This window comes from Onychostoma macrolepis, chromosome 07 (genome assembly GCF_012432095.1).
Source record: "Onychostoma macrolepis isolate SWU-2019 chromosome 07, ASM1243209v1, whole genome shotgun sequence".
Classification (NCBI taxonomy): Eukaryota; Metazoa; Chordata; class Actinopteri; order Cypriniformes; family Cyprinidae; genus Onychostoma; species Onychostoma macrolepis.
In genome coordinates, this window is record NC_081161.1 from 19,633,031 (window position 1) to 19,658,155 (window position 25,125).

Sequence of the window (25,125 nt, forward strand, 5' to 3'; positions counted from 1 at the left end):
GACGTATTGCAGATGAGCAAACACCCTAAAAAATACGTCTTGCAGATGTAAATGCAGACGTCAAATAGACGTCTCAGAGATGTACGTGTGCTATCAGGGTATACTTCAAAGTATATTAAAAATGCTACTACAAGTATTTAATTAGTAAACTATGAGTATACCTATAAGTTCACTTTTAGTATAGTTGCAGTACAAGCTGGAAACTGATGTAAGCTAGTTGTGTACTCAAAGTTTACTACTGGTATACTTAAAGTATACTTAAAAGTATATTTTATATACTAGAAAGTGGGGCAATTTAGTCCCAAGGATTATTGAGATAGTACACTTACGAGTATACTACTAGTACACTGATATTTGTATACTTACTACATAAAATATATTTAAAAATATACTTGAACTTTACTTAAGTATACTTTATAAAATAAACTTGAAGTATACTACTTTTTGGTAAGGGACATGCCCAGAGCAGCATTGGTCTACCCAAACTTTTTACAACAAAAAGCCAAAAAATCAAACTAGTTTGATGGATGTGGGCCAAAAGTAAATGTTGCCTTATCCAACTGTATTATATTAAAATGTACATTAAATAAACAACAACTATATTCTCTATATTTCAATGTAAGAATGTCAAAATCAAAATATTAATTAAATATGACATACTGGTCTTAAACAGACAAATCACATGAGAAAATTGAAATGAATTCATGTTAGGAAGGCAAAAGAGATGTTCGCTCCATTTGAGTAGCTGCTACCTCTCGTTGATCCTCAGAGCACTGTAAATATGTATTCACTAGAGACCTCTATTAAAAAGCATTCGTTATTTTTCAGTGACAGTGAAATTTGTTTCCGTGCCTTTCTTGTAATGTTGCCTTGGAATACGCAGGGTCAGACTGCCTAGAACAACCAAATACACAAATGTCTACACTGTATGAGTCCACCGATAATGACGGATGAAGGCGATATGGGCTGTGTTTAAAATGCATGAATGAATGTACGTGTTTTCATCGGTGTGTACACGGAGTATGAGTGTTGGAGGGTGATCAGTGGGTGAGCCAGGGCCGGACTGAGCATAATCCCTGCTATTAAGAATCAGTAATCAGGCGTGATCTACCTCTACAAGCACTACTGCTGCCTCAGCTGGTGCTATCATAACACATTTCATTAACCCTTCACTGGCATTCTCTCTCTGTCTTTGTGTCTCCTTCTCTGCCATTCAAATATGTCTAAATATGTCAATCAGGGAGCTTTTGATCTACCTGTGCTTTGTCTGCACTGCACCTTTTGCGTTCCCCTCATGTACATGTGCATGTCAATCCAGCACAATAAGTGTGTCATATACTTCTACGCCCCACCTTTACACCCCAGGCTGTCCCAGAATATTGTGCTTTTCTATCATGGCCTGTAAATGACTTGAAAAGCTGTAAACTGTTGAAGTCATGAAGTCCAAAGTCCAAACATCACATTAGCAGTGTTGCACTGTGGGATTGAGAGATGACAGTGTCAGATGGACAGAGAGAATGAATATAGATCTGTGTGATAAGATTATTAGAGCATGAATGAAGTTCAAATGAATAGACAATGACAGGTTTATTGATGAAAATGTGAAGTGGCTGTACCCTCATCCCATGTTCTGCTCTCTCAGTCTCTAACCTTCCTCATCTTTTACTATTATAGCCTCTTTCCTGCCCTCTTTCTCTTGTTCCCAGTAGAAGAGGCACATTTATAGTGCCTCTATCTTCGTCTTTGGGTGACTACTCTCTCTTGTTAATACGTCTGCTGTTATTTTTACATTTTCCTGTTGTTTCTCTCTGATTTTACCTCTATCTCTCTGTCTCTTGCTGTATTTCACTTCTATTTCTGTTGGTCCTTTGGGTGTGCTGGCACAGCATTCGCCTTTGCAATTCACGATCCTAATTTAGGCTTTGTTGTTTTATATGCTCTCATATCTTTGTTTTACTTTGCTCCTTTTTCTGCACGTGTACATGTTTAGAAATAGATATCTCTAATGCACAGACACCGCTGGGCTACTGAAAGCTTCAATGTACAGTACACACATCAGAATCAGAAATACTTATTATTCAGTCCTTAGATTTTCAGTGTGGACTTTTGGACCGCACTGTATGCAGGTGGAGGAAATAACTTATGTATAAATGAAAGCATACCGATTAGGCCCAGATAGAGTGGGAGAGGTTGGAGTTTGGCAGATCTTTTCACTTTGTAGGGTTTGTGGGGAATCTCTCTTCACATTCTCCCCTGGAGGTACATGGAGCGCACTAGGTTGCAGATTTTGCCCCCCTTAAGGTTTCCTGTGAATGGCCATCTTGGCCATTGGTGTGTTTGTCTGGTTTGTTGCTATTGTCTTGTCATGGTTGAAACTCTGGACACGGAAAAGGTCAGCAAGGGCTCTGGGTTTTCAGTCCTGGTGAAATGATTACAGAACTCTGCAGTGCCGGACGCTTTTTCCCACAGCCTGTAGAATAAGGAGGGCTGGAGCCCAGCCAGATGGGATTGCTGTTAGCAAGGCCATTCTCAGGGAGCCCCTCCACCCAGTGCAAGAGGGAAATCTGGACCCATGACAGAGGGGAAAGTGTTTAAATGTTCATGTTATGCTGCAGTGATGTTACATTTACACAAAATGGCAGCATTTGGCAACATGTTTTTGTCTTATTATTTTCCCAGATTGAATTTATGATGAATGCCTTGTCTTCCTCTAATTATTAAGTGCTCTCTCTCTCAATTTACATAAAATCTCTCATGCATGTTATTCAGCTTTTTTACTGCATTCATCATCACTGACCAAATTTAACACTGTTGCAAAGATTCCTACAAATTTTCCTTTGCAAACTTCAAAGGTTTCCCAAAAATTTAAGGAGTTGCAAGAATCCCATGAACCCTGTGGAGTGTTTGGAATGTCTGAAATACCCAGAATTCTGTTCTGCTCTCTGTAATGAAGTCGCTGACAGCAACTTTTTGTTTACTTGAGTAGTTCAGTGTATTTGTTATTTAACATAATTGCCCTAACAGAATTTGATTCCATCCTTCTGAATAATCAAACAAATTCCCAGAATCTTCTTATTTGCCTGTATGTGACAACATTCCATCGTAAATGGAATTGTTTGTGGATCTGAGGACAAGAAGTCTGAGAACATGAGGTCAGATAGTCCCTTCTGTTCTAGATTTTACAGCTGTATGTATAAACATATATTATTCGTCTGAACAATGTCACGAAACAACGATTTTTATCAGAACAAACTTTTAAGGACTTTATGACTTAAAAAATCTATTTTTGGGGGGTCCGTCTTACAAAGGTTGTTATGTTTATGTCTTTTCCCCTGTAAATTGGATTGTATTAAGTGTTTGTATTTATTTTCATGTGTGGTGATATGGCAATAAAAGTAATTACAACAACTACAGCTGTATGTGTCTGTGAGACAGAATATGAGACCGTGTATTGATTGGTGTATTTATAGTTACACTGTTGTGGGAATTTTCTGAATGAAATTAATTTTTCATGAAGACACTGACAATCTGGCTAGTGCAGCATGCGTCAGTATGTTGTTTGCGTGTGTTTAATGTGCCACAGGGTTAGTGGTTATATCATCACAGTCAGTTTCAGTGGGATTATAGCAGGGCTATTAGTTAGTGGATATTACAGCACTATTGCATGAGAGTGTGTGGGCATGTGCTATTTCTGTGGTCGTATATGTAATACTCTTTGTCACTGTGACACACAGACCGAGTTTTTATGAGACCTGGCATGCCTCTACTTATGTGTGCCTGTGTGTTTGGGGCGAAGCAGATGGTGCATAATCATTGCAGCCGTCAGGTTTAGAGGTGGATGGCATGTGTGTGACTTGTGAAAGATCTACGCATGCATACCCATGTGCATTTACACATATGCTCATTACAGTTCTGCACTGAACATACAGAGCTGTAAACAGCTGCAGTGTTGTGTAGTATTATATTAGGAGCTCCTCTGTTTGCTTTTATAGATTATTTGATTGTTCTGCACGTGAACTACATATTCTCAAATTTGTCTGAATTGCTCATCATGGACAGAATGGTACATAATATGGGATTCAGTCGCCATGCTGAAATGTATGCTGATTTAGGGCTTCATTGCTGTTTCAGAGCACACAGAATATGTTTGAGAAAAATGAATGATGATAACCCATATGAACTGAAACTTATTAGCATTATCTTCATTTCATTTCAACAGTTTGAATACTTCATGTGTACCTATGCAAAAGGTGCTTGCTTTCACCCTCAACTACCCCCAGCCTGCCCTTTATCTGTCTGTTCATCATGTGTCTTTAGTTAAAGGAAGAGTACAACAGTTTTTGGCTTGTTTTTCTTCCTTTTCGGAGCTGCTGTCCATATGTGTAGTCTGGAGCTTCTTCCCAGGGAATTCTAATATATTTTGGGGAAGGCTTTCCATTAGTATCCCATTCATCGTAATGGCAGTTGCTTGGCTGGTGTTTTCAGCCCCAAAAGTATGTGAATTGGATGCTGCTTTTTGGAAACACTTTTTTGAGTCTTTTAGCTGAGCCGTAAATGCCATTTGACTGATCATGCTGAAATTTATGTAATTTTCCAGTATGACTACGGACACTAAAATACAGTCCATTTCATATGGCAAAAAGCCCTTCATAAAAATGTTTCACTTCACTAATAAAATGAATTGTATACCTTTTAAATTTAAGATGTTAGTTTTATTATTACCATTTATTTATTTTTATATTATTTTTATTTTGAATGTACTGCTTGTTTTAGTGGAGAAACATGTTTTTCATTGGTGATTCTGGAGTTGACCATCCAAAACTTGACCCCTGGTTCATCCTCTCTTGCCCTGGAGAGTGTCTGTGGGCCTTCCTCTTTCCATCCCGTCAGCACTTCTCCTGTCCTGACAGATGCAGAAACACACTTCCTCTTCTCTCGTTTGCATGCATACAACATGCAGACATTTTCTCAATCTCATCTCCGTGCCATTCCTCACTCATTATCTGTGCATCAGGAAGTGAGCTGCCTAACATGAAACATCAATGGGTCACATTCTTTTAAGTGTCCCCAGAGATTGGGTGAGATTTCCACCAAATTCTTTATCACAAGAGTGCACATCATGCACAGTTGTATCGGGACGTTTGTAATTTCTGGAATGCTATTAACACAACAAAAAAAGAAACTACATCACATCCAAGAGTGCATTCTTGGCAGTAGATGTTTCAGGTGGTGTAACCCTATAGAATACATTATAACGGTGAATTCAATTTATGTGGGGAGTGCAAGCATATGCAAATACGTTTTGTCTTTTCTGCGAACCAAAGTTCAAATTTGGTGAACTGTGACCTGTGAATTCCTATAGCAAAGATAAATGTTTGACTAAATGTCACTTTTTTTCACATACTTTTGTAATTTGCATTGTTAGGGGAAAGTAGAGTATGTTGTACATTTAATGTATTGCTATTTCTGTTTTTATTTATTAAAATCAGAAGCTCCAAAATGTGGCTTTCTTATATCTCATCATATTCTGTTTCCTATATTAATAGCAGAATCTAAAGTCATTTACTTTAATTCATACATAATAATAATAAAAAAAAAAAATTGAGCCAACTTAAAATGTTAAATTTTTAAAGTTTATACAACAAAAATTTGAGAATCTCCCACAAAAATAAGTTGAGCAAACGCAAAAATCTGCTGAAGCTGGTAAAAAAAATTGTTTTAAGTTCGCTCAACTTTTTCTTTTTTTTTTACAGTGTACACGGTCAGACACTCCCATCAAAAAAGTATCCCCATATTATGATACCTCTTGTTTGAGACAGATATATAAAATGAACCATGGTTTTATTATAGTAAAATTGTAGTAACCATGGTTTTTTGGCGTATTGACTACCATTTTGCATAACCTCAGTTTTACTACAAATACCATGGTTAAACTATGGTTAGTTGCGAAACCATGGTTAATTTGTGGTTACCATGGTTTAACTATAGTAACCATGTTTCTTTCTTATTTTGTATATTTTTTGGTTTTATTTGTAGTAAAACCATGGTTAATTTTCGTAAGGGTTGTCTTGACCTGCAGAGTCATTTATAAGTCATAGAGTTATTGCTGACAAATGAAGACCTTTGGAAATTTTGTTTCCTACAGAGAATTTTTTTTTTTTTTCTGTCTTCAGAATGAGATACCACTGCAAATGATTCAGTGCATGAGTGATCCGTCTGAATGAATCAAACTGAGTCATTTGCTAACAATTCAATTTGGCATTGCTAGTTCTGATTCTAAACAGCCGATGGAAAACACATGGAAATGATTTGTGTATACACACACACACATACACACACACACACACACACACACATATATATATATATATGCTAATATTCATCATCTAACAAATAATTATCCTTTTTTTTTTTTTTTTTTACTGGGGCTTGTACCCTAATAAAAAGGGTTATGTCTAAAGGTAAACTTTGATCTACCTCTAAGGAATTTCACACTATCCACATTAATGAATCATTATGCTCCCATATCTCCTAAGAGTGTGGGAAGGGATGAAGAAAAGAGAAAGTTTGGACTATGCACTATGGGAACAGCTCAAATGAGTGAGTGTTTGTATTGTTTAGTGCTGGTGAGCTCATGTCCTCCCGAGTGCTGTTTTTACCGCCTACTGTACATGGATCCATCAGCCATGAGGTCATCGTGTTTCCTGAAATACTTTGGCAACTCTCTGAAAGAGCCAGGACGGAAAAAGAAAGAGTGAGCAAGATTGGGAGGATTGATCCAAGAGCAGATTGAAGAAAAGTTCAGCTGTGAAAGGGTTACGACGATGCCAAAGCACGAGAGAAAAATAGAAATAGGCAGGGGTGAGGTTGTGCTATATAATGCTTGTTTGGCTAAAACTTCTAGCACATTTTCCCCCTCACTTTTTATATTTAATGAAAAAGACATCTGGTGTCGGCAGTGGCGTTGGAGTATTTTTAGCCACAGTGCTGTTCCTTTGCCAAGAACTTCCTTTTAGAGTAAATATTTCTTGCCCTCTGTCTGTTTCATTCTCCCTTCAGCCTCAGGAGGGCTGGGTAAGCGCTTGCTAATCAAACCCAGTCCCTGTCATGGCCTGTAGCCCAGCTGATTCCAATCATCCTCCATTATACCACCATAGTTAACAGCTGCGCTGATTGGCCCGCTGGCTTTTGTCTTGCACCTCGGGGCCAATCGCCTGTTTCGGTTCACGTTAAAGCAGGTGATCACAGGCTTTGAAGTGCTCTCCATAAACTAAGCCAACATTCCCGATTATCTGCGTTACTGCATAGCTCATAATGCTGCTAGCCTCGCTAATGAAAAGGTTCACCCAGGATTCACCTTAAAATCAATCCAATAATGCCTTTAAATTCCCGCTGACTTTGTTCATGGATGCCTTGATCTTTGCATTGAGTTTCCATCTGGAAAGCATCAAACTCACAGTTGTACGATGGTTTAGAGTTTGAAATTCTTTCTGACATTGAAGAATTGAAGATACGACGTGACTGGAAGGTTAATGTGTTAATGTGAGTTCTCCGTGGAGTGTTAAAACGAACAATCAACGTTACTGATTAAATCTCACACACTCAACTGAGTAACTGAGAAATCTTTCTGGTCACTGAATAACCAGGTTGATCTTTTGAAAGTGGTCAATTAGGGATTTTTTGGGGGGCCTGGGATGACGGTGGCGGTTTACGTTGAGCTTCTGCAATATGAAGGGATTCCGGGACAGGCAATGAATGAGGCTTCTTCATGTCTAAAAACGGGCCTGGTTAGGGAGATCAGAAGGTTGCGAGAGGAGCACACTGACCTACTGTTGTGTGGTAATAAATGACCAGAGGGCCTGGCTGATCTGGATCTATGCTTCTAACTTTGGTGATGGAAAGTTTCATGTCTGGATTAGAATGGCACATGATTGGTGCTTCAATGTCTCCAAGGGTTTGTTGGCCTCAATCAGAGGGACATTGAGGCCTGCAGACCTACTTTCTTTTCCTCATAATTAGCCTTTTTTTTAACTGCTGATGTGTGTTAATGGACAGTATATGGCTTGATGGAAGATTGGAGGCACTTAGCTCCTCTCAGATATGAACTGACCTCACTCTTTAGACTCGGATGTCCTCCTGGACCTGAAAGAATATGGACTGTTGATATTTTTGGAATCTCACTGACATTTGGGATTTTCAACAGAGTATATCCATGCAAAGGATGATTAAGCTTTGTGCATTAAATACACATACATTATGGAAATAGAAAGACACTTTGTGGATCGTTCAGGGGCCAGTTTAACCCAGCTGTACATAAGTTACTCAGCCTAGCTGTAGCATAAATGGATACTAAAAAACATATGCACTTCAAAAAATTACACTTTTTAGACTACCATTTAAAATGTTAGGGTCAGATTTTTATTTTAGGGATTTACCAAAAATACAGTAATACTGTGAAAATTATTACAATGTAAAATAACTTTTCTCTTTAAATTTGTTTTAAAATTGCTTTTATTGAGTTATTGCAATTTAAGTAATTGTAATTTAGTGAGTTTTCAGCCATTACTCCAGAATTCAGTGTCACATGATCCTTCAGAAATCATGCTGATTTGTTGCTCAAGAAACATTTCTTATTATTATCAATGTTTAAAACAGTTGTGCTGCTTAATATTAAATAATAACATGAAATAATTTTTTTTTCAGGACTATGATGAACTATTTGCATGGGTATCATTATGTTATGACTTTACTTGTTGAGGCACATGACTGTTAACTAATTGTTAAGTAATATGTCATTATGGTTATATATTTTGAATTAGTTAGTTAGTCGAGTGCCTCAACAAGTAAAGTCATAACATAATGATACCCATGCAAATCATTAGCTAATGATTAATTAAAGCAGACAACTGGAAGTTTAAAGGCATGGCTTCGACCCAATGTGGTAATTAACATATGAATTTACTTCATTAGTTAATAAAATAAGTTATTAGGTAGTTAATATATTATGACGCATTTAACTGATAACAATTGATTGATTACTTACTCTATGAATCATATTGAATGTTCATTTGTTGCTGATGCAGTAATTGTTAATAAATGGTTTAGTTCTTCATGAGATACACATTAACTCATGATTATCTGTGCATTTGTTAAGCATGAATTAATGCATATTAGTGTCACCGTATTGTAAAGTGTTACCAAGTTAGCAAATGAAATAGTAGTTTGTATGACCCTAGTGTGAACTTAATGCCTCAGTTTACGTAAGATCTTATAAATAGCTGGTGCAACCCTACACTGGACTGTATCAGTGTTCTGTAAGGATGAGTATGAGCTCTTCCAGATGTCTCAGATGTTGGTCTCAAGCCAATAAAAGATGAGGACAGTGTCATCTCGAGAAAGATGTGTCCCTGCATGTCCCTGCATGTCATGAATATAAAAAGAAAAATAATAATATTGCATGCGACCATTTCAAATAAATGTGTAAAAGTTGCCATGCATAAATCCCAGAATGACGTGAGTGGTGAGATCTGAGAGAGTGTAACCTGGTGTTGATCATGATGTCAGGTACGGTTCACCACTGTAGTCAGCCCTGTTACTGTAATGCAAAGTGACACCCATACACTCTGACTCAGTGCAGCACCTCACCTGACCTCACGAGTCACTCTCCAGGAACTGAGCTCAGCCAGTGGCCAACGTGCTGCCATGCATTATATGAATACATGTTTTATAGTATGTTAATGACTTGCATATTGATTAGTATTATTAGTAGTATTAGAGTTCCTGTATTCTTAAATGTAGAACTAGGCGGTGGTAATAATAATAATAATAATAACAAAAGGAATCATCACCACTGTATAGCTTATTATATATTACTTAAATCGCAGCCTTTTGCATTTGAAAATGTGAAATGTATTGATTATCAAGGACTAAAAAGGCAACAGTATAAAATAACCTGTGAATATGTATGTGAGTGAGAAAAAGCACAGAAAAGAAAGGAAAATCAACAGTTATAGAGCTTATACAGTTAAATGAAATTGCTTTTTAAAAGTTTAATCAATATTGTTGAATAAATATTCAATAACTAGTTATTTCATTTATGAAAATAGTTCCACTATGGCCAAAGCCTCAGGCTTTGACTGGCGCCAAGAAACACACTGAATAAAAGCTTGTAATAAATGCTGAAAGTCAGGAATAAAATGTGTATTATAGCGAATCGACATGATGAAAGTGTTTTTAATCACTCCTCTCAAGAGCCATTCTGTCTTTTTCAGTTCCTGCCAGTTCACTAGACACCAGTCACTATGCTTGAGTGATTTTGGTGTGAAAGAAAATACTTCAACAAAAAAGAACACACTCCTCGCTGCAGTCAGTTTCAAAGTTCTATTTTCTCTCTGCTTCAATTAATTTTCTTTTATTTTCCACACATATTCCTTTCATGAGTGCCGCAAACACAGATAGGTGGCACTCAGAAAATGGTTGGACCTTGCACGACTTGCATGCTATTTTTCATGTCCACAACAACCCAGAACTGTTGGATTAATGATTATGAATGATTATCAACCTAAATTGGGTCAGATCAACCCTGATTCCCCAACAGTCTCAACCCAGCATTTGGGTTGAAACAAATAACCCAGCGCTTTTTGCGGTGTATTAACATTTATTTTCTGTTCATGTTTTTATTCATGTATTCGCCTTTTTATTTATTTGATGAAATTCACGCAGTGTCAGGTCTGACGCAGATTTCAGTGTCAGTAATTGTCAGTGTTTTTTTATGCTGTGCTTTCTGAGCATCTCAGTCTAATCAGAAGCAGTTTTTGGGGGCAGAAGCTCTGAGGTACAGATGCATGCTGAGAGAGGAATCAAGGCTTGCATGAATTATGCTATTTCATGTGCTGCTGCAGTCAGCGTTTGTTGTCTCAGTCTTTCTCTTTCTTCCTGTTAGCTCTGCTTTGCCTCAGCCTGCACTCTTAAACAGCACAGTACTGTCGTAGTACACTACAGTATAGTGTATTTATGCCTTTTTACAACCACCGCACATGTCTGTTCAAATCAAGACTATACAGTGATATGCAAATGATATTTTGTTCCTCCATAGCTTTTTTTTGTTTAAGGCATAAATCTAACATGGAGATTTATGTTTAAAGTTGCAATATAACAGAAACGGCGACAGACCATTTATTCTGCATTGTGACGTGCATCCAAGTGAAATGTATTTTCCCAAAAAAGAAAAACAAATGTAGTAGGGGACATGGGTCTGTTGGTTGGTGATTGCATGGAGGCAGATCTGAATGCGAGCTTGAGGTCGAGTGTAAGAAAGGTACTGGATTTAAGAGATTAAATTACTGGAACAAACCAAAAATGCAGTCTGACATAACCTAAGAGAAGTTGGTTTCACCAGTTGTGATGTTTAATTAAGACGGATGAATCATTTGCAATAAGATTAATAAAATGCCTTTAGATCATAATGAGGGTGAATTTTCATTTCATGACGATTTTAAAGTAATTTGAGTAAAAAAGTCAACTTAATTCAGTAAATATTTATGACATGCTGCTTCTCATATTGTATTTTCTTGCTTTGAGGATATCAAGATATCTTTTACAGACCCCCCCCCCCCCCTCCAAAAAACAAAACAAAAAACAAAACAAAAACAAGATGACAATGAAGTTTTGCAGTGACGTTAACATGATTCAAGATTTCATCCTGTCTTCAGTCTCACTTGGATGTCTTGGACTAATGGTAACACCCCCATCTGGCACACTGGATCCCCTGAAATAAATCTTTTGCCCTCAAGACTGATTTTGGCAGTGCTGCCTAAGGAAATTAATTTGCCTCAGTTATGGGCTGTAAACAAATTTAAGAATGGCTTGTAGAATGTGAAATTTGTTTGACATTTGTCAGAGTAGTGTGTTAAAATCAGTCCTTAACTGCAAGCTCTGATCTACGGGACGACCTACACTGAGGCATCAAACGAGGCATCAAATCTCTGCATGTCAGTTATGTTATATTACATTTACTTAAATACATTTTTGAGTATTAGAATTTTTCTCTGTTTTATTTATTATATTTTTTTGTAGTAATTTATAATCATGGCACTCTAGATGTCCACAAATGCCTGATGCTAGGCAACCCGTTCTCACTCCCAACTCGTCACATATTGAAGCTTGGTCAGGACCACTTGGCATCGCTTTTTGACGCTCAAGGTACCCTTTAGCGTCATTTTTCGACTTGCAGGGTCCTCCGTTGCTTTAAATAGGAAATCCTTAGCGTCAATATGCCGACGCCATACTGGGAATTTTATCGTCATAATTAAATTATATATTGGGTAATAACATTGCCATTATTGCATATATGTTGGGGTGTTATTTTTCAATATAAACAGCCACAACAGTTTTATTTATATTACATTATTTACACATTTATGAGCACATAACCCAACCCCTGCCCCTAAACCTACCATTTGTCAATAAAACACAAGATATAACAGGCAGATACAACTACCGTCATAAAATATTAATATTCCAAGTCTTCCGAGGCAAAACAATTGATTTGTGAGAGGAATAGTTTGATCGCTGTCTCCGTCCGCTGTAAAGCTCTTCCTATGTGCTGCAGTCTGTGCGTGAATTCAAAAAATGCCGCCAGAAGAAGCCTTACGTGAGCCTTGGTTGTGAAATGCTATTGGCTCTTGTGTGTCTCGTGACCGATTGCGTCATGCTGCAGGACGGGGAGTATGCTTTTGAATGAGATGTGAGCAGGTTAACAGAGCGGGATCATTTTCAGCAATTAAAACCTTATGATTTACTCTCTTCTTCTCATAAAGACTTCGTATGGCTTCAGAAGACTTGGCAACACGTCTTGTTTGTAATGCTTTTATACTGCTTGTTTATGGTCAGTTTTTGCAATAAATACCTGTGACTACACTTGTATTTGCCTGTTACGTGTTTTATATTGTTCAGAAGTGGGTAGGTTTAGGGTAAGGTTTGGGTTAGGTGCTCCAATAAAAGTATAAATTTATATAAAATTATTTCTATTTTTTACAAATGCATGCAAACCATTAAACTAAGACAAACAACTGAAAACAACGGAGGACCCTGCAAGTCGAAAAATGACGCTAAGGGGTACCTTGAGCGTCAAAAAGCGACGCCAAGTGGTCCTGACCAAGCTTCAATATGTGACGAGTTGGGTGTGAGAATGGGTTGTGCTAGGAGACACAGACCATCCTGGGAATTAGGCCACCTTGTGTGGTTTACACTACTGGGACATATAGATACATTACAAACAAACAAGCACCCACTATAACCCATATGACTCTTGGGACCCAGTGCTTCATAATCTCTTGTTCTTAATCGTTGCCTGTATTTGAGCCAGTACTGGTGTCTCATTTTTTGCTGTCTGTAAATGTTTCATTATTGTGATGCTTCTGATCATTGTCTGTCCTTCGTGTAAAGTGTTAATAGATTTTCTTCTTGTATATGTGATATGAATACATAAAGTATTACCATGTTCATGCAGTTGTATTACAATGAAACCTTAAGTATGTGTGTTTGTGTGAGGGCATGTCTGCATTGTATGAATGGTGCAGCAAGAAAAAGGGTGGGCACAAAATCCTTCGGCGGATTTCATGTCTCCTGTTGCTATGGCAAAGTATGAGCTGGAAGGGCATAAAGCCATAGGAGCAAAGCAAAGGAAACACTTGCGTTTGATTCGGAGAGAGAGAGGAAATGATGATAACACCATTACCTTACTGAGGTTAACTGAAAGTTCATGAAAAATTAGCTTGATGTGAAGGTTGTAAATAACTCAGTTCTTCCTCACTGAATGACTGAATTAAGCTGAGGCTCTATAATAATAATAATCATTTAAAATAGTGGTCATCTTTTCTTACCCTGCATGTGTGTGGAAGTCTGTGGAGTGTGTGGGTTTATTCATGTGTTGGAAAGACAACTATTGTTTGACAGCTGCCTCTTTCTCCTCAGTGATTGTTGACATGTTCGGTCAGTTGTATTCTGTATTTATACACGAGTGTATGGATGTGGCTTGATTTTATATGATTGTTGTGGTTTAGGACGACTCTAATGTCAACTTCAACTCAGACTATGATGTATTTTTATATTTCTGTACTTCTGGAGACCATATTACCTCAAATGTTATTCTAGGTAAGGTGTCAGTATGAAGGGAACATTGTACAATGAACAGAAATTTGATGACAGGAACCAATGAGCATAACAGTTTTACCTCTGTTCAGACACAGACAATTAGTATTCATCCATGTTGTTATCTCAGTAATACAGTCAGAAAGAAAAGCTCTTTTCAGGTTTTAAATGTATATAAATCTGCATAGCATCAGCATAGAAATGATAAGGGAGGCCAAGCGATCTCAAGAGATTGCCAAGTGGTGACAGACAAATAGGCTATTAAAAAGTAACGGGACAAAGACTGACCCCTGAGGAACACCAGTGAAAATCTCAGCTAATCTCAGAGCTAATCTGAGATACACATATCGAAGCACCTGTATTATTAACAGTAGTAATTTATTAGTGTATATCAAAGGTTAGGTCCGTAAGGTCTGGTGAAATGAGGGCAGGAATGTTGTGGAGAGGTGGAGGTTGGTCTGTGTGGGGGTTTGAGGCCCTGCAGGCTGAAGCCTCTCTGACAGACTTTCATGTTCAGCAGCTCAACAGGGAGTCATGAGGCAACATGCGCCACACATCATCAGGTCTCGTGATGGAGAAAAAAGGGATGTCTGAATTACTTCTAGGAAAGGGGTGGTGAGGGGTTCGGAAAGAAGTGAGGAGATATAAAGGAAGATAAATGGTGGGGGAGGGAAAGAACGATACAGGTGGAGAAAGATATGATAAAATGACTTTTAATGCATATTCTAATCTTTTCTTTCTTTCTTTGGTGGAAACTGTACAGTGATGGTATTTCTGGTGAGAGGCCTCGTTCTCACTATTAACTAATGGGGTGGATAGTGGGGTGGATCAAGCATGAAGGTCCACCTCTAAACTAAAACCTTAGTGGGGTGTAAGCAGCAGTAAGCAACTAAAATGTAAAATAAATAATCACAAGTTGCCTTAAGAGTGTGTTGGCTAATTATTATTATTTTTTTATTCATTAAAGTATGCAATTATATCTAGTGAAAATCCTAATGGACAAAACTTTTTAAAATGTCAAATGATTTCAGCATCATTTAAAAGAAGGCTGCTGTAGTAATAGATGATTCCTGCAAAGCATCGCAGTGTCCTGTCATGGCGGCATCTGTCTCGTCATTCTGCACAGACTGATTGATTTTTGCACCACTCACTGGCCTGTCTGTCCTGAGACCTGCACTGCTCTACATGTCTCACCCACCATCTGTTGCCCTGGAAACAGCAGAGAGGCTGGACTGTAGAAACTGCCCATACAGTGAGTGAAAACACTCATAATTCATGTCTTACTTGAACATTAGCAGAGTTGTAACATGTTTCTGTTTTCATTCCTTTACTGTATATGCCTCTTCTTATGCATATGCATCTTAATATGCATCTTCTGCTTTATATTACCTATTCTGTGCCACTGGTGCTCAACTGCTACTGATGACCTAGATTTTACATTGAACATCAAGTGGTGAACCATTGCAGTACCAGTGCTGTTTATTGTACAAAGAAAAATGGCATACACAATTATTAACGTGACATAAGCTGAGCTTTTATGTGAATTGTTTTATGGTTTATGAGGGCACAGTCTGTGTTGGCCTAATTTTGCTATCTTAGAGCTACCAAGTGACAGAAGAATTTGGGTTGGATTGGAATATTTATTTGCATTTAGCATTGTTTCAATTGGGAAGCACTGTTCCATTGCTGTCTTTATGCTAAAAGTTGGTTGGTGTATCTGTTCTGTCGTTATCTTCAGATTTGCTTTGTTTACAATGAGACATCAAGTCAAGATTAACGATGATAATGTTGCGTAAATGCACCTGTACATCAGTTATTTGTGAAACCTCAGCTAAACATTATAGACCTGCCACTGTCTCTCTCTTGTGTAAGTGCTCTGTATGTCTTTCTGCTGGTCGTCAGCCAAGTAAAAAGCCTTGTTTATACAATTACTCTATTCAATTAAGTTTAGAAGCCACAGAAGGAAATCCCAACAGACTGATCTCATCCATTTTTTTCTCAGATAGAAAATGATGGAAAATGATCATACAGTACATACTGACACAGAAACACAAGCACAGTTATTGTCAGGTGTGAGTAAATATTCTGCCGTGAATATCTGATGGCCCAGGTAAAAAAAACAAGTACACTTCCATAATGTACTTAAAGTGCTCTATTTTGACAAATAACAAATACAGTCATTTATGAGGAAGGTGGTGAATTTATTCACTTTTTTACATCATTCCACATGTTAGTCAACTTGTGTTCTTTCTTCCCACTCATCTTTTCTCAGAATGGTCATTTTTACATTGTGGTGACTAAATGTCATGAGAATAATCAATATGTGGGGGCTGGTGTGGCAGTGCGGGTCTTGGCGTTGAGGCCAACAGTAAACACAGACTGCTGTAACAGATGGAGGCGACAGCACTCTGTGAATACTGCCACTCTGTACAGATTACTGCAGTAACAACAGTATACTGCTTCAGAGCACACACTGAGCCGGACATTCTCAAGTGGCCATCAGAGACATTTCAATCTGATATTTTCTCAGAAATGGTTTGCGACAGACACGCAGTGGGCGAACTGAGCACGCACATGGAGAACATGTAACATTAGCCAGATGTTAGCTGTCTTCTTTTACATTAAAATTGCGATGAAACAAAAGTAGCAACAGATCATGTCTTCTATATTTTGATGTACATTCAAGTGAAATGGATTAATGAAAAAGAAAAAAATGTACGAGGATATGTCATTGGATGGATGGTTCTATTCATTGGATGTTGACTGGATGAGGGCAGATCTGAATGCATGCTTGTAGACAATTGTGAAAAAGGGGTGGGGTTTATGCGGACTAAATGACTAGAGAGAAGTCTGACATCTTCACCAGAAGACTGAGTTATGAAATGTTGTTTAATAATTACAAGGTTAAAAAAATAGGGAAAAATAAAAATATATAAATAAACATGCATGGATGAATCACTCCCAGTAAGGACAATAACATGCATTTAGAAAAAAAAATGAGGGTGAATTTTTTTTTTTTGGGGTGTTTTGTAGTGGAAGGTAACCACAAACAGAAAAATATGTCATGTCACTACTGCACACACACACACACACACACACACACACACACTAAAGGATGTCTCACTCCCAGTTTTTGTCTTTTGTGATTTTCTCTCACTATCTTAAAGTACGGTGGCACGCTGACATTAGACACTGTATCATCTCACTTTGCGTGTGTGTTTGTGGGATGGATGGATTAATGAATGGTTGCTGGGAAGAACAGGAGGCATGAGGCAGGAATGTGTTAATTACGAATGGAGCTTCTCTCGTGGCTTACTGGGGTCTCATTGGAGAAACACTCTGTTTGTATGCATGTGTGCCCTTCTGAGAGTGTGTGTGTGTGTCGGCATGCATGCATGTTTAACTCAGAGCAGCCATGCAGAAAATCTGTGTTAGTGAACACATTACTGTTATTGCAAAATGGCAATGGATAATAGACACGAGAGTCAAAGGCATGGCAATGTTTTTCCCATGCAGTCTTAAATGCGTTCGTATATATATTTGATAATGAATAGTGTTTGGTATTTTCTTTGGTCTGATTCTTTAAAAGTTCATTAGCTTTAATGCTATTGCTTGATTCACTCATTTGCTCTCTGAGAGTGATGTGTATGCATACTAATTAGACAAAGTGAATTCATTTCAGAATTCATTTGTGTGTATACAGTATGTGCTTTTTGTTTGTGTGCAAGTCATTCAGTGCTAACGCAAGTAACTATGTGACTAACAAAGCTATTTTTTAGGAGAGAAAATGACAAATGAGATCTTTTAAATCCTAGTTGTTTCTCAGCATTTGGATTCAATGGAGCAGAAATGTAGAATAGAAATGTTCACTCTTGAGTCTCAAAAGATCTCAACAATGTCTCAAACTGTGCTCCTGTTTGTCAAGGCACGAACATCTGCAGTACAAGTCAAAACTCAAATGTTTCTCATCAAATTCTTCCAATCTGAACTATGGTATTCACATTCATTTTATAATCCTCTATTCTAAGTTGTGAGCAATTAAATTCAAGCCTCATTTAGGTATTTTTCTCTGCTCAGAAATTGTAGGAGAAACATCACACTATATAATTTTCCATACAAGGTCAAAATTTGGTCTTCAGGCTAATGTTTAAAAATCGTACCTTTTGAGGGTCGGGGTTGATTATTTAGGGTGTGTGCCTCTTTGACATGGGCCTAGATTAACCCTGTAAGGCCTAGATTACTGAACTGCTCTAATCTGGCTGAATCTCATTCCCTGGTTTGGAGATCTGAGATCTACTGGAAATCTGAGGTCAGCACAGACCAGGATTTATTGTATTGCTGGAATGTAGGTTTTCATCAACCTGAGAATGAGCTGAAAGTACTAATGCAGAGAAGAGATGGGTAAATCATTCCTTGCAGCCATTCCAGTGATGGAGAAGTATACACATTTAATGTTTATTGATACAATGACTCTTTTAAACACATGACAATGAGGTAGTTTGCCAGTCAAATTATCACATTTCCACAGTCATATGAGTGACACAGTGTTTTTAAATTGTAAATAATCATTTGTTTCTTATACTGAAAGTCATTGTACAGTTAAATTAAAGAGCTAGTGCAGTTCCAGGCAACACTTTCAGACTTCTCAGTTTTACAATTCAGTTTGACATGTAAACACTTAAGGGAAATAATAGCTGTCCAGGCCACCTTATTTGGAAGAAAGCACACTCCCTCTTATAAATACTGGGGTCAGGATTTTCCAAACGTTTTTTTTCCAACCTGCAACTAAAAATAACCTAATTTATACTCTGGCTACAGGTTTCACACACACTTTGGGGAGTCTTTTAAATGAAACCACTTTATTTGGACTGCAGCAAGTATAAATTACTGATCCATGTTAATAATAAATATTTGAATGATTGGAAGTTGTAGACTTGATGATCTTTAAAACGCCAGTGATTAAAGTGAAGCTCAAAATATTCTGTACTGCAGCCAATGTTTTTATCATGCTGGTTTTGGTCATTGAACTATAAGTTTCCTATGTGTGATTTCGGTGATGTTCTGACAGTTTTTTGTCTCTCGTGTCTCCTGTAGGTGCCACCAGAGACATCGGATCAGCGCTGACCCGCATGTGTATGAGGCATCGCAGCATTGAGGCTAAACTACGCCATTTTACTAAGTACGAGAACGCTTCTCCTGTCATCTGTTTACTGTGTGTCATAGTTTAGAAGTCTATATGCAACACAAATACATGTATGTATATGATTATATGTATCACAAGAACATACTAGAGCACAAAAAAGGGGAAATATTATAATTATGAATTTCTACAGAAATCATTTATTTGTTTGTTTTTCATTTATTAATTTTTTTGTGATAATGACCAGACTGTTTTGATTTGTTTTGTTTTGTTGTGTTTCAAGCCTTATCAGAATTATTTCTCTTAACACATTCCTTGATTGAAAATTATTATGTGTGGGTGCACATATATCTGTTCTGACTTGCAGGACACTAAGCTCTGTCATGTGCACAAATGTGAACATCACAACACACTATAATCGCAGACTCACTCTCAAAGTCCGATGACACTAGCAAGACAAGAAAACACAAATACACACATTTTTCACACTTCATTAAAGGACATCTGCTGACAATTCCCTCTGACAGTCTAATGAATGGATGCCTCAGACTCTAAGCCACACTGTAAACCAAAGCCTTCATTTCTCATGGTTTGAACCCCCACAGGGTTGATGATATTTCCTTGCAAATGTTCATATTGCTCTGTAATTGAATGAGAACCTCTGACTCAGCTGTGAACGGTTGAGAACATGATCCTCTCTTCATTGCTCTCAGTGCTTTGATGGAGAGCCTGATCACTCCACTACAGGACCGTATTGAAGACTGGAAGAAGACAGCCAATCAACTGGACAAGGACCATGCCAAAGGTGACTAAGCACCTTTTTGTCCATATGCATTCTAATGTTAGTCCTTACAAAGTAGACAGCATACACATGTTCGGTTACACTTTATTTTACAGTACATGTACTTAAATTGTACTTACCCAAGAAAGCACTGGGTAGTATACAATAACTACATGGGTTAATGTTAAGTTTAAAGGCAGGTTAAAGGTTAGTATATAGTTATTACCCAGTTATTGTAATTGCTATAATAAGTACATATGTAAACACGGAGCAGTACTGTAAAATAAAGTGATACTCAATTTTCACACATTTCGTTTTTTACAGAGTACAAACGGTCTCGTCATGAAATAAAGAAGAAATCTTCAGACACCATGAAATTACAGAAGAAAGCCAGGAAAGGTAACACGTCTTTTAGCCTATTATACAATACTACAAAGAAATGTTAAGCATGGCAACAGTATCACATACAACACATATAGGCTACTAGCATACAAGTGTTTTAATATCAGTGAAAGTAATGGATCAATATTACATAACACTGCCCTATTACAAAGCAGAAATGTGTTGGGAATAAGTCAAGGACATTTCCCCAAGGTCAAAACTGGCTATTTTATTTGACATTCAGAACAGCCTGCTGTTCATGCGCCATCAGTGTTGAATGTGTTTTTAGTGGCTCTTATGGTTGGTGATGGACAGTGGAATCTCGGAAGTGTTGTTAAAGCCAAATAGACTGTGTAGAGTGCACAATGTGTTCGATGAAATTACTGACCGTTTATATGAGGCAAACAATCCTCTGCAATGTAAGCAACCCCCTCTGCTGGCTTGAGCGCAGAAGTGCAACTCTCACCTCATTTGCTAAGCAGTTCGTGTTCATATCCCAGCAGCCAATAATTTCTGCTTTTGAAGATAGGATGACAATCCTGTGTGTTACTAGGAAGACTCCAGTGTTAAAGGAAAAGCTCCCTATTTATGTTGTTTAGTCAGGCATCTCATTCCTTCTAAGACCATTCAGTTTGATAAGATTACGTAGGCTATTTGATTTTATTTGGGCTCCACTGCATATTAAATCGTACATTTTTGGCTGATTTGGTTTTGGTTCAATTTGCTGTGGTGGTTTGGCTTTTCTGAAACAATTTGGCCGTGAAATGAGCTGAATTGCTTCCTAATACTAACCCTAACACAGTGCTCTCCCTCCTCTCTTTCTCTGTATCTCTTTCTCTCTGTCCTCTGTACCCTCTCTTGGATTCCCCCCATGTTGTGTTCTCTCTCTTTTTCATCTACTCTCTCTCTATAGAGCTACAGGGTAAGTATGTTTTTTCCATGCCAAGCTGTGGCTCACTTAGATTATTCTCACTCGTCACTCTGCATGGCCCTTTAACCCGGACTCAACTCGAAAAAGACTCAAACATGTCTGCAGACAGTTCTGTGGCCATCGGATTTAACCCCCACCTAGCATTTTGGCTTTACAGCTGATTTAAGATCACAGCCTTTCTCTTTTCTCCCAGTATAACACCTGAGGGTTTGCTTTGTGCATGATTTTGCTGATGCCGTCCCAGCATGCATGCTGCTTGTGTTCCTGGAAGCAGTTCGACTGCGGATAGCTGACTTTGCTTCCTCAGCAAAGGTCACGACCATCTCTAACAATCTAGTCTGCATGAGTTAACCTTTTAACTTCCTCTGGGAGGTTCCATGTGTTTAATTAAGAGTAGAAGATGTTTGACCGCAGAGTTCAGAAGCGTCCGTCTCCATTTGTTGTGTAGTTCTAGTCGGAGTAGTTCGTTTTGTTCTGTGTTCACATTACATTTGTATTGTTGGAGGCTGAAAGAGACAATGATTCTCATCTAATGCTGTGTATTCTCTTGTGTTCTGTTTATTTTCACTTTTTTCTTTTGATTGTCCTTTACATTCTTCTCATTCTTCCATTCGACCTGCTGTTTTGTCTGATTCTTTGGCCATTCTTCACTGTTTCATCCCTCTTCCTTTTCCCCCTTCTTTTCTGTTATGCTCTCTGTTGCCCCCTTTAGGCCGGGGGGATCTTCAGCCACAGCTGGACAGTGCAATGCAGGATGTGAATGACATGTACCTGCTGATGGAGGAGACGGAGAAACAGGCGGTGCGGCGTGCTTTAGTGGAGGAGAGAGGACGCTTTTGTACCTTCATCAGCTTCCTGCAGCCTGTAGTGGTACAACCCACCTCGTTTAAAAATCTAATTTTTTGTTTTTAATATTGAATGCAGCACTGTTTTAAAAAAAAGCCTCAACAGGCGTTAGAGTTTCCAAGTACATAGCTGTTCAAAAGCTTGGGATTGGTAAGATCTTTTTTGAAAGAAGTCTCTCGAAGAACATTATTTTACAGTGTCCTTGTTACAGTATATGTATATGTATATGTTACATGTACTTACTATAGTTATAACAGTAAATGGTGCATAATTACATGCAACTAACCCTAGACTAAACCCTAATTCTAATCTATAGTAAGTACGTTAATTAATATTACTCAGTACAGTTACACATAAAAAAACACTGTAAAATAAAGTGTCATATAGGCTGCATTATTGATCAAAAACACAGTAAAAAAACCGCAATATTGTGAAATAGTATTAACATTTAATATATTTTATTTAATAATAATAATTTATGCAAACAGCCATTACTCCAGTCACATATGCCTTATGATACCCTGATTTGATGTTCAAGAAACATTTCTTATTATGGTCACACTTTATTTTAAGGTCCAATTCTTGCTATTAACAAACCATTAACTACGACTTTTGTCTCAATACACTCCTAATTTGCTGCTTATTAATAGTTAGTAAGGTTGTAAGTTTAGGTATTGGGTAGGATTAGGGATGTAGAATATGGTCATGCAGAATGTGCTTTATAAGTACTAATAAACAGACAATATGTTAATAATAGGCATGCTAATAAACAACTAGTGAATAGTGAGAATTGCTCCCTATACTAAAGTAATAATAATAATAATAATAATAATAGTTTGTTCTGTAAAATAATTACTATGTATTACTACTTACTAATTATTACTTTTAGTATTAGATTTATCTAACAAAATTTATTTGAACATTAAATCATTAAAAAAAAATTATGTTTTGAAATGTAAAGAGGAAATGTCTCATAAAAATTTTGTTATACTGTATATGATTATTATAATGAAGAGCCTGTCTTAAGAGTTAATTTAAGCACAATAAATAAACAAACAAATAAATAGGTACATAAATACGTAAAGCTCTTAGAATGCGTTACTGTCTGTCATTTAAATGGCATTATGTGATGTTAAACTAAGTTTTGATCTATGAACGTGTGGTTCTGTTAGAATGGAGAGATTGCCATGTTGGGAGAAATCACTCATCTCCAGGCCATTATTGATGACCTCACCGTGTTAACCTCAGACCCCCACAAACTGCCCCCAGCAAGCGAGCAGGTGCACATGCTTATATACACCAGTCACCATGTACAGCATGTACTGTACACTGCTTTACAGAAACAAACTCAGTAAGACCATTAACACTGAGACTGTCTCTCTCCCTTTCTTTCAGGTAATAAAAGACCTTAAGGGTTCTGATTACTCTTGGTCCTACCAGACTCCCCCCTCTTCTCCCAGCAGCTCCGGCTCCAGGAAAAGCAGCATGTGCAGGTGAGAGTGATAAAGAAATAGAGACATTATGCTGGCAGTAATGTTAGCACAATTATTGAATCTGTGTTTCAGGCTATTAGCCTTTTTTCTGCCTGACAGATTTGTTGCTTGTGCTGTGTGTACCATGTTGCTTGGCTTTTCATTGTTGCAATTGCTTTGGAAAATTGCTGTTTGTTGCAAAAAGACAAATTACTGCAAAATATAAATTGCCAAATGGCAGCTTGTACTTGTAACTTACTACCCCGCTGGAAAATCAAGCTTATGCTGTGTCTTGGGACATGGTACAGTAGCTGGTATTTCATTGGTTAAAGCTGGTCTGAGCTAGTCATAAGCTGGTGTAAGCTTGTAGACCATCCTGGATCAGAAAACAAACCAGATACCAGCTGTTCATACTTTGTTAAAGGAATAGATGACGAATTCTGCCATCAATTACTCACTCTCATGTCATTTTAAACCTGTAAGTCTTTTGTTCATCTTCAAAACACAATAAAACATGAGTGATTTCTGTCCCTCCATTGAAAGTCCATTCGACCAAAACTATAATGCTTTAAAAAGTTCATCATAAAAGTAATTAATATAAACCAGACACTTTAATCCAAGTCCTCTGAAGAGACAAAATCACTTTACATGATGAACAGATTTAATCTAGGATTGTATTCACATATAAACATTGATCAACGCACATGTATAGAGCACACCAAAAATGTTCTATGAAAGCTCAAATGTGCTTGCGTGATTTATGAACTTTTTGAAGTGTAACGTTTTAGTGGAATGGACTTTTAAAAGGGACAGAAATCTTATGGGTTTGGAATGACATGAGAGTAAGTAAATGATGACAGAATAGTCATTTATTTGGGTAAACTATGCTTTTAAAGGGAATGCCAATGCCAACAACCATCCCACATAAGCTAAACGACTAGCTGGAAACTAGCTACTAGCTTAAGTTTGTTTTTTCAGCCTGGTTAAATTTTGTGAGTGTGTATATTTCGAATGCAAGTGTATGTGTGTGTGTACTGAAAAAGAGGGGGCTGCTGATGCTACTTCTGCTGCGCTACACAATCTCACTGTATGTTGACATCACATGTAACCCCAACAACACATTAGAGACAGAGCACTGCAGTCATAAAAATGTTGATTGTATTCCAGCAATAGCCTTGCTTTCAACAGGCACAGTTTAATGCTGATTGACTCATGATATTCATCCATTGATTCCTTTTGATGAAGTCAAGGATGAAGCATAGCAATTAGCTACAATTAACACAATTACACTAAAGTAGCCTGTTTAATATGAGTCTATTACTTTTATAATTCACTAGCAATTAGAGTGTCTGATTAATGTAACTTCAGTGCTTTGCTCTCTTAAATGAATATTCCAGGTTAAAACCCAATTTAGAACCTCAAC

The 25,125-nt window shown here is 37.6% G+C and overlaps 1 protein-coding gene across 5 annotated transcripts in view; it reads left to right on the forward strand.

Moving 5' to 3' along the window:
* mtss1lb (MTSS I-BAR domain containing 2b) overlaps window positions 1-25,125 on the forward strand; it is a 70,793-nt gene that overhangs the window by 36,184 nt on the left and 9,484 nt on the right. For all 5 annotated transcript variants that reach the window (XM_058781852.1, XM_058781853.1, XM_058781854.1 and 2 more), the window contains 6 exons: window positions 19,246-19,330; window positions 20,005-20,096; window positions 20,397-20,471; window positions 22,097-22,254; window positions 23,403-23,510; window positions 23,626-23,723. In XM_058781852.1, coding sequence (XP_058637835.1) covers window positions 19,246-19,330; window positions 20,005-20,096; window positions 20,397-20,471; window positions 22,097-22,254; window positions 23,403-23,510; window positions 23,626-23,723 — 616 coding nt within the window. The remainder of the gene's footprint in view (window positions 1-19,245; window positions 19,331-20,004; window positions 20,097-20,396; window positions 20,472-22,096; window positions 22,255-23,402; window positions 23,511-23,625; window positions 23,724-25,125) is intronic.